This window comes from Haliotis asinina, chromosome 15 (genome assembly GCF_037392515.1).
Source record: "Haliotis asinina isolate JCU_RB_2024 chromosome 15, JCU_Hal_asi_v2, whole genome shotgun sequence".
Classification (NCBI taxonomy): Eukaryota; Metazoa; Mollusca; class Gastropoda; order Lepetellida; family Haliotidae; genus Haliotis; species Haliotis asinina.
Genome location: NC_090294.1, coordinates 17,437,215 through 17,447,282, shown reverse-complemented (window position 1 = coordinate 17,447,282; position 10,068 = coordinate 17,437,215). Strand labels below are relative to the sequence as shown.

Sequence of the window (10,068 nt, the reverse complement as noted above, 5' to 3'; positions counted from 1 at the left end):
ATAACGTACTTATTGGTACCTGGCATTTGAAGAAGTATATTTTATTACACTCTCCCAATATTAATTAACAAGTCATTAAAGAATGAATAAACATCGTCTTTTGGACAGCGGGCAAATGTAACTGGCATATTTGCGTTACGTTTTCTCAGTCAGTACAAATTGTTGTACTCATGGTACAATACAAGCGCCATTTTTACTTTGCTGAGAAGTCTCTGAAAGTACCAGTCTATTCCAGCTCAGAGTCACATGCAACCACAATGATAGAGGGGCTATGGGGTACCAGTAGTTAGCGGTTTCGCTGTACGTGCCTGAAACCCGGGAACGATTTACCACGTGGGTGCTTTGTGTGAACCCCATGCACGTCTGGTATCCCCCCATCCCACCCCACCCCCTTATGATATTGCTGTAACACTCCTAAAGACACCCGTGCACCCACAACTTAGAATTTTTTAAATGAAGTCTTTTTTCAAAGCCTCTAATCATCATAAAATCAGAGATGGCTTAATTCCCATTTGCATCTATACGTAATCAAAGACAACTCAGGGACTGACAAGCTCCCTAGCGTTTGCCCTCAGTCCCTTTACAAATCACAAGATATGTTCTTGCGAGATTTCTTTGATGCTTTGCGAGATTTCTTTGATTCTTTGCGAGATTTCTTTGATTCTTTGCGAGATTTCTTTGATTCTTTGCGAGATTTCTTCGAAAGGTATCGTTTGAAGTGAATAGTTATGGCTCTCTGCCATTTGCACTGTTTGCTAATTCAGTTCTGACCTGTAGCTATACGTATAACCAGGAAAACTATAGCCATAATGATATCAAATCCTTGGACTTACTGGGGATTTGCAAGTACACTTGAAGGGCTTAAAGAATGAGTATCAAAATGACAACGCCACTGTTTCGCCAGGTAGGACGTGAACGTTAATAACGTTTAACATTTGACGTGTATAGTGAGGCAGCGTTGAACAGTGCCGTTTTTCAGAAAAATGTGTTCGCATAGTAAATCATGCAGTAGTGTTACACCCCTTCCAGTTGAGTGAATAAAAACAGCAGACGACGGCTCAAGGGCATCGATCCCCTCTCCTTTAAAAGTGACTTAAGACCACCCCAAGCCCTTGTTTGGACAGTGACTTGTCCAACTGTCAACGGTTAAACATTAATGCGTGTGATTATATGTTGTGTTTGTGTTATGAACTCGTCCGTACTTGATGAACTTCACACAATCGATTGCTAAAAGATATTCCATTACGTATGAAAGTGATAAAAGATAGAAGAATGTGTTTTCCCAGTCGTGGCACAATGTTGAGTCTCGACAAGTCTTCACAGCCATCAGCCAATTCTCCCAAGCGCATCCAAAAGTACGTTCTCATTCACCCATGCGTGAAGTCTTTTCAGTACATCTCAATATTCGGGCGAGTCATAACGGCATGGTTCGATAAAGTCAAAGTGCTGCAATGGAATTTTCATTATTAGTATAGTGGCCTATGTTACCTTTATTGAGCAAAAATATCGCTTGAGTATGACAGGATAGTGTGGTACGTATGTATGTATGTATGTATGTATGTATGTATGTATGTATGTATGTATGTATGTATGTATGTATGTATGTATGTATGTATGTATGTATGTATGTATGTATGTATGTATGTATGTATGTATGTATGTATGTATGTATGTGTGTTTACATACCGTGACATGGTAATCTTAAAATAACTTTTAAAGACCTCTTCATATGGGCTGCTTGTATCAGTCTAGCTTCTCTTCCGCTTCCACTCACCCCTATCCGTTGAGTCCACGAAAATATGCATGACAGGTGAATTACTACCTGTTTTTTATGATACGACTTACGACTCGTACCAGTCAGGTGGAACAGTGAGTGAGTGAGTGAGTGAGTGAGTGAGTGAGTTTAGCTTTACGCCGCACTCGGCAATATTCCAGCTATATGGCGGCGGTCTGTAAATAATCGAGTCTGGACCAGACAATCCAGTGATCAACAACATGAGCATCCATCTGCGCAATTGGGAACCGATGACATGAGTCAACCAAGTCAGCGAGCCTGACCACCCGATCCCGTTAGTCGCCTCTTACGACAAGCTGATGGAACAGTGAATATGGGATGGTTCTGTAACTACTAAAGGTATGTCAGGTAGGGTTATATTTTAATTGTCAATGCTATTTTTAAGAGTTCTGGGTGAGGATGCAGGTCAGATTGTCGTTAGTGGCAACTAATTCCACTTATCCTCATTTGGGCCAATCGACGCTCATGCTGTCAATCACTGGTTTGAACAAGACTGGAATATTTGACAGTGGCCGTTAAATACTAACCTGATACTATGGTGAGTGAACTACAAACAAACTTGCATCTGGGTTTATGCAAATAGACCTAATGTCTATATGTATCAAATAGAAACCAGATATTGTTGACTGTAACACGTTAGGTTGTAGCTCATTAATGTGCACTGGTGTACAAGTTTCAACGTGTGTTATTTATTCGCAATTAAAAGATACTTGAGTATATATGATATGCCTACAACACATTTGGAAACAGCAACGTCAATCCATACCTTGTATTTGGGGAATCTAGAATACGCATACACGACGTATCATAATTCCATCTTCATGAAATATTGCACTTCGCATCATTTTGAAATCGATGGTGTGAACACAATGTCAAGGTCAACATCCGAATTGGACTGAGTGGGATGAAGCATGTATCAATTTCTGAATATTTGGACTTACTTGAGCTCGTTTTCAATTTAAATGGAGCTTGTGTATACAGAAATTATATTTAACCCATGGTACCGTGTTAGTATACAACAGCTACATCCTCGTCGATAAACAACATACACGCTCTCTCTCATCCGCGAGAACCCTTTAGGGGAATCCCCGAACTGAATACTCCGCACAGTCAGAATTCGTGTTATCGCTGTCAACCACGGACGCTCTGTTACACATGCTGCAATACTTTCAACGTTGCTCGAAAGATATTTTCGGAAATAATGTGGTCTTTTACCTTTTCACGTGTGTAATTATTCTACAGGACATGGCGAGAATGGATATGAAGTCAGAACGGGCAAGGCTTGGGACGTATGCAAGATGGTCGTATGGATCAATACAACGACCAGGCGATCTCGCGGCCGCTGGACTCTTCTACACAGGCTTTCTGGATAAGGTACAGTGTGCATTCTGTCACGGTGTGTTGAAGAAATGGCAAAAGTCGGACATTCCATTTGATGAGCATGCAAGACACTTTCCTCACTGCAGGTTCATCCGGGGACATAATGTTGGCAATATTCCTCTGTGTGCACATGTACCGGTAACCAACACAACTCGTCCTCATCATCAACAACCAATGTCAACATCTACCTCATCAGTAAATAGCATAACAGGTGCTTGTTCATACGACGGCACTATCGGTAATATAGACTTAACAACTGAAGATAATCGTCTTATAACATTTATTCACTGGCCACGTCACCTACGTCAACGTCCCGAAACGTTGTCAGCGGCTGGGTTCTACCACATACCTTGTGTTGAAAAACCCGACCGCGTTCAGTGTGCATATTGTAAAGTAAAACTGTATAATTGGTTAGAAGAGGATGACCCGTGGATGACCCACGCGAAGACCTCTCCGTCCTGTCCTTATATCAGCCTCTGTATGGGAGCTGAGGTTGTCCGTGATTTGCTGAATCAAGAAACTACCCAAGGAACAAACAGGTTTGTCATTATCACATTATTGAAAGGTTTAGTTTTACGTCGCTTTTAGCAATTTTCCGGCAATATCAAGGCTGAGGACATAGACATGGGCTTCACAGATTGTGTTATTACCCATGTGGGAAATTGAACCCAGATCTTCGGCGTGACGAGCGAACGCTTTAACTACTGGGCTACCCCACCGCCCGTTAAGCTGTGGAGCAAGCGGGAACCACCCAGAACGTACACAGTATTACTATAAGGCAGGACTTGTTTACGCTATAGCTATGGTATCATCACTGATGTGTAATGTTCCTACCCATTCTCTATGTCTCTTGTTTAGACGGATTATCGAGGCTGGTTATTCTCAGGCGTTAACGTTAAACATTTACTATGCCCTAGCTTGAGTATTGTACCCTGATAAGCTGGATCTATGTTCATAGTATCGACCACCTGTCTGTCTGGTCTTATTGGGTATTGATGGCTGCTGTCTGCAGCGAAAGCAACATTCACTTTCGAAGATAACCCCTGTTTTCAAACGATAGCTTTTCACTGAAAGTGTATAATTGTTTATACACTTTACATATCGTTTTATCTGAAGAAACCCCATAGCGCTTTTACTTTGTCAACGTTGCCTATTTACAGCAAAATGTAAACGGCTTACCCCGTATGTGTCCTATCAGAAGATTACGTTGATATCATAAGTAATATTTGATGAATTCACACAATTGCAAGGATGTGGAGGCGATTCTAAGTCATAAGACTCGTGTATCTAAACTGAAGACAAAAGTGACGTCATAATTACCAGTTGATGAATGTTGCAACTTTTCATGGATATATAAACGGTTTCACAACATAAGACTCGACTGTTCAAACTGAAGACTAAGGTGACGACATAATTACCAGTTGATGAATGTTGCAACTTTTCATGGATATATAAACGTTTTTACAACATAAGACTCGTGGGTCCAAACTGAAGACTAAGGTGACGACATAATTACCAGTTGAAGAATGTTGCAACTTTTCATGGACATATGAACGGTTTTACAACATAAAACTCGTGTATCCAATCTGAAGACTAAGTTGGCTAGCTAAGTTGGTAGCTTACATAGATGAGAAGGAATCTTCCTGGCACACACATAATTGAATATCTGTGCAAATGTAACAGAGGATGTGGGCTTAACCGTAGGTTAGGTTGCAATTTGTGGACTTTGACAACTGCTGTGCTAGCAAATACATATACATGAGCGGGAGCATGTGGTAGAACCTATTTTCACTATAGTTGTCACTAATGGACACAACGTGGCGTTATGTTAAGCTCTATTCCCCAGGAAAGATTTGTTAGATTGGCGAGACATCGTTTTGCTGTCAATGTAGAGCACATTTCTTTTTTATAACCCCGGCTAGGTTGTAATGTTGATGACCGTGTGCAGGGAACCGAATTTGGACCGAGTGAGTGAGTGAGTTTATGTGTGAAATACACATAATAATCACTAGTGGTAAATGGCAAACTTCCATAAACATTTTGGACGCTGCTAAACTTTAGACTGTCATCTTGATCAGGATTCACTCAATTCAGGGACATTTCAAATAATAAACGTGGCTTGCCGCATGTGTGAAACGGCAGTGATACCTCCATCTATGAATACTGCAAATGACCATTAATGTTTCAGTTGTAACAAAACTGAGGACGACATCCAGTCCAGGAAGCCCCAAATTACGGTCCCTCCAAGTCGTCCATCCACACCAGCGAGAAGGACGATTCAGGACAATATCAATCACCACATGAACACGGAGTCGGTTCAAGCGGTCCTGGAAATGGGGTTTAGCAAGGATCTCGTGGAGAGGACTGTTGAGAACTGCCTGAGGGAAGACGAAGAGTCCTTGCCCTCAGCCTCGGAGCTGGCTTCAATGGTGCTTGCCCTAGAGGAAGAACAGGTATCTCCAGGTTCGGCTCCTGCTCTACCTCTAACACCTTTACAGCGACTTCTAGCCTCCAGGACAGATGTACCTCAAGCAATAACTCAGCAAGGAGTGATGGTAAATGGCAGCAGGAGTCCTGCTTCTAATGCCACGATAACTGCTCTCCAGACACCCAATACACACAATGACGTTGTAACCATCAATGGTAACTTCATCAACGGAACAACTCAACACAGTCGGACGTGGCAGCAATATAGAGACCCTCAAAGGTTACGCGATGAAAACGCTCGTTTAAGTGAGAGATATCTTTGTAAAATTTGCATGGAAAATCAGGTCAAGGTGACCTTTTTGCCTTGCGGTCATCTTGCCTGCTGTGGTACCTGTTCTACCTCCTTGTCCCTCTGTCCCATCTGTAGAATGACGATTGAAGGTTATATTGATACGTATTACTGAAGGGGGGCAAGGCAGAATCGATAACACAATGAACGTCTGGTTCAGAGAAAGAGGAGCATTCAGCATCACCAAAGACAACAAGGACAATGCCTCTCATCCTGACGAGATCCCACGAGATGCTGTCGTTCCGAGGCCCAGGGCTCTCCAGGTCCAGGTTGTGATAATGATGTTCTAACCCGAATGTCAGAAGCATCGCCGTTGCCATAAAAAGGAAGAAGAAGATACTGAACGCCCTGACTGCGACGTATGTATGGTGCCGGAGTTTCAGAGACAGCACCTGCATGAGGAAGACGAGGTGGCAGATCACAAGGCTGGGAAGAGGAGAGTTTCAGATGAGGACAGTGTTACTGGACAAGGAGTAAAAGGCAGGGTATAAGACATTATACGGGTTGAATATATTGTACGATGCATCAGAGCAATGCATTATGAATGTAGTCAAACTCTCAGAACAGACACACAGACAAAGACGCACCGTTGGTCATCAATTTTGTGCACTTGCTGAAGAGGTACTTTTGTACTTAAAATAATTTTAAATTGGACGCTGAAACGCTCTACAAAATATCGAACCCTGTTTAGTCACCATGAGAACTACCTCCCTTGGACACGTCAAAGGACGAATTGATCGTCCGAGAAGTTACAGAATAGGACGGTTCCGGGACACGTGTCCCTCTCCTTACCGTGACTATGATATATTCTAGTTAGGACTTAATAAACTATGTACCATTTGTGTGTTTGTGTTTGTGTTTGTGTGTGTGTGTGCGCGCACACACGTGCGCGTATGTAAAATTAAACTTGTATTTAGTATAAAGTGTTGTTTGTTCATTGATGGCATTACTGATTTCACAATTTCACCTGCTTTAGAACAGGATGGTTTTCGCTTGCTCCACAGCTTGACGAGGCGGTGGGGTAGCTTAGTAGTTAAAGTGGTCGCTCTTCGCGCCGGGGTCGATTCCTCACATGGGCTCAATTAATGGATCTCATTTCTGCTGTCACCTGACGTGACCTTGCTGGACGTCTGCTACAAGCGTCGTAGAACAATGCTCACTCGATCACTATTTAGTTCCCAATATATAACGGGTTTTTGGTTGACTCTGGTCTTTCAGTTTGGAAAATGCGTGGTATCGTTTGTCAATATGGAAGTGGGATCTTGTTACCAGTGCATGCTTGAAATAGCACAAACCTTCTGAAAGGCTGTTACCATTAGGCGTTTGGTTTGAAAACATATATATGTAACATGCTGGGAACAACAGTTGATGATTGTCAATATTTATGTGGCAATGACGTAGATTACAGAAACGGGGTCACTTGACATTCCGAACTGTTTGCATGGCATAATCGTCCCAGACCTTACAGTTATACAAGGATCTAACCCGAAACGCCCCATCATACAAAAAATGGTCATCCACAAATATATCTTGTAATCAGGTAAACAAGATACTAGACAAGAGTTTGCATGATCTCTAATAGGACTGATACGCGATGATGGATAACACACGGTATTTTATCAGTCACGTGGACCAATCAAAACTCGACAGAGTGACGTCATACAGGTGACAAACATAAATTCTGGACAGGTAGTAACTTGACTGTTGTAAAAATATTTACGGAGGAAATAGCACTCGCGTGAGACATGACTTCTAACAAGTAAGAAGATAGCGAAATTACCAGGTACTGCTGCCTCAGTAACCCCTGAGAAAAGATGTAATTTGGGTGAGAACTATTTATTGATGATATGATGACCCCCGTCGCCACCCACTTAAATCAGAAATAAACTCGACGTCTTTCGAGAACAATCGCATGACTCGATTATTTACAGACCGCCGCCATATAGCTGGAATAAAACTCGGTGGCGTAAAACGCAACTCACTCACAAAATGATTGCCCCTGTTTCAGATAGTTTATTACAATATGCTACTGTTGCTTTTGCTATTACTTCAACCCCTACTACTACTACTACTACTACTACTACTACTACTACTACTACTACTACTACTTCACCTGAGTCTTCCTCTTGGAGGACCCCCGTCGCCACCCCCTTTAGTCAGAAATAAACTCGACGTCTTCCGAGAACAATCGCATGACTTCTTGATATGGAATTGTATAGGATCAATGCAAAATCAATCGGTCAATAGATACAAACATTAATTTATAGATAAACAACGGAGATCCTTTACCGTGCAACTGCAATACCAGTGAGTAATGTTGTACTGAAGATATAACTAACACACCCAAGATACAACTAACTTGCGTCTACGACACACCCAAAAGAGCCTGTGTCGCAAATATACCGCACCTGGAAACAGTTCAAAAGAATGTCTGAGCCGTGCCTGTTTGCGGTTTATACAATAAGTGTTTGACAGACCACAACGGTATGCACGTATGTATCGTGAAACACGCAAAACGTGAACTCATTCTCCCTTCCTACGTAGAAGATAAGAATGAGAATGAAGGTAGACACGCATAGCGAGGTAAATATAGATCTAACCTGTACACAGGTGAAAGGGACAGTTGCGAGGCAGCACAGGACAGGCTAATGATTAAAGAACCTTCTCGGCACTTACACATGTGATTCTCGAACACCTGGCTGTGCCTGTCTCTGCACCCCTCCCTTGTAATAAACAGTGAACTGTGTCAATATTTTAATGATGGTTTGTTAAACAACTTTTTTATTATTAGGACAAAAATTCTGCAAAAAAATCACAGAAGTCGTGTGATGTTTTGCTTACGATCAGCATTTCACTGAGTATGTTATGTTTATTCATTTTCGAGTTACATTGCAATTCATCGGTCCGCTTATTAGCCAAACGGACTATAGTCGTATCGTCCGAAAAATGTCATGGTTTCCATGGAAACACCCAAAAATGACATATCTCCTGACACTTTTAAGTCTGTTAACATTGGTTTGGGTAAACTAGAGACTCTAAGCTTGCCAACAATGCCAAATACATTCTGTTACACCTCTGGTAGACGCGTTTCAATTCTTGACACCAAAAACCACTGCTCAACAGTTGTAAGTAATAAAATTAAGACCTACAGAGTTGTCGCCCTTGGGTGGAATACGGGCTTGTTGTTGAGGGTGCATGCCCCCAAACCGGAATTGTCTGGCAGTGGCATCCAAAGACTGGAGGACAACTATGGGAAACATCCATTGCTGATTGCATGTCATGTTGAATGCATTACAATGAATGGCTCGAAGCTTTGCTGTGTTAAACAAGTATCAACGGAGTCTGCGATGAACACGGTCGATCCTATATATATTCCAAGTGATCAAAGGAAAAGGCTTTTCACTAATACTGTTATTCATTTCTTTGACACAGTTCCAAACATCAAAGACGCTAAACTGGTGAGAAGTTTCATAACGCTTTGTATCCTTCAATGTATACAGACTGAGGAAGAATATAAATTCAAGAATTATTCCAAAATAGAGTGACTTTCATTAATATTTGGAGTCAGTGTGCATGGGACAAATTGTGCACTAAGGAAGCATTACTCTTGGAAACTCTTGGAAACACACAGACACAGACACACACATATATACATATATATGACTGCACACAAAGCTGTACACTCACGGACACACACACACACACACACACACACATATATATATATATATACACACACACACATACACACATATATATATACACACACACATATATATATACACACACACATACAGATCTGTACACACACACACACACATATATTTACATATATATGACTGCATACAAACCTGTACACACACACAAAACGGTAGACTGGATAAAGAAATATCTGTTAGACGAGACAGAAATAATTGACGATCTTATCATGGACAAGTCAAATAAACATTTATAAGATGAAAATGGTAGTGATGGGTCTGAAAGAAATTGAATCTTGGAAAAACGTTTTATACCATTTCCGATTTTATTATAGTCATAAAGCGACTTTATTAACGAAACAACACCCCGTCTGTTACAAGATACAAGATTGCGCTATCAGTACAAATCGCGTATGAAT

General features: G+C 41.4%; 1 protein-coding gene across 1 annotated transcript; it reads left to right on the top strand.

Annotated features, from left to right (window-relative positions):
* The first annotated feature begins 2,879 nt into the window (after nt 1-2,879).
* Nucleotides 2,880-6,874, top strand: LOC137265982 (baculoviral IAP repeat-containing protein 7-A-like). Its single transcript, XM_067801470.1, has 2 exons — nt 2,880-3,714; nt 5,364-6,874. The coding sequence occupies exons 1-2, from the start codon at nt 2,951-2,953 to the stop codon at nt 6,064-6,066; spliced, it is 1,467 nt and encodes a 488-aa protein (XP_067657571.1). The 5' UTR covers nt 2,880-2,950; the 3' UTR covers nt 6,067-6,874.
* The last annotated feature ends 3,194 nt before the right edge of the window (nt 6,875-10,068 follow it).

Bases quoted from the DNA above. Each gene is read 5' to 3' on its own strand.
- LOC137265982 (XM_067801470.1), top strand. From the start codon at position 2,951: ATGCTGCAATACTTTCAACGTTGCTCGAAAGATATTTTCGGAAATAAT. The intron at 3,715-5,363 runs GTTTGTCATTAT...TTAATGTTTCAG, and splicing joins ACTACCCAAGGAACAAACAG to TTGTAACAAAACTGAGGACG.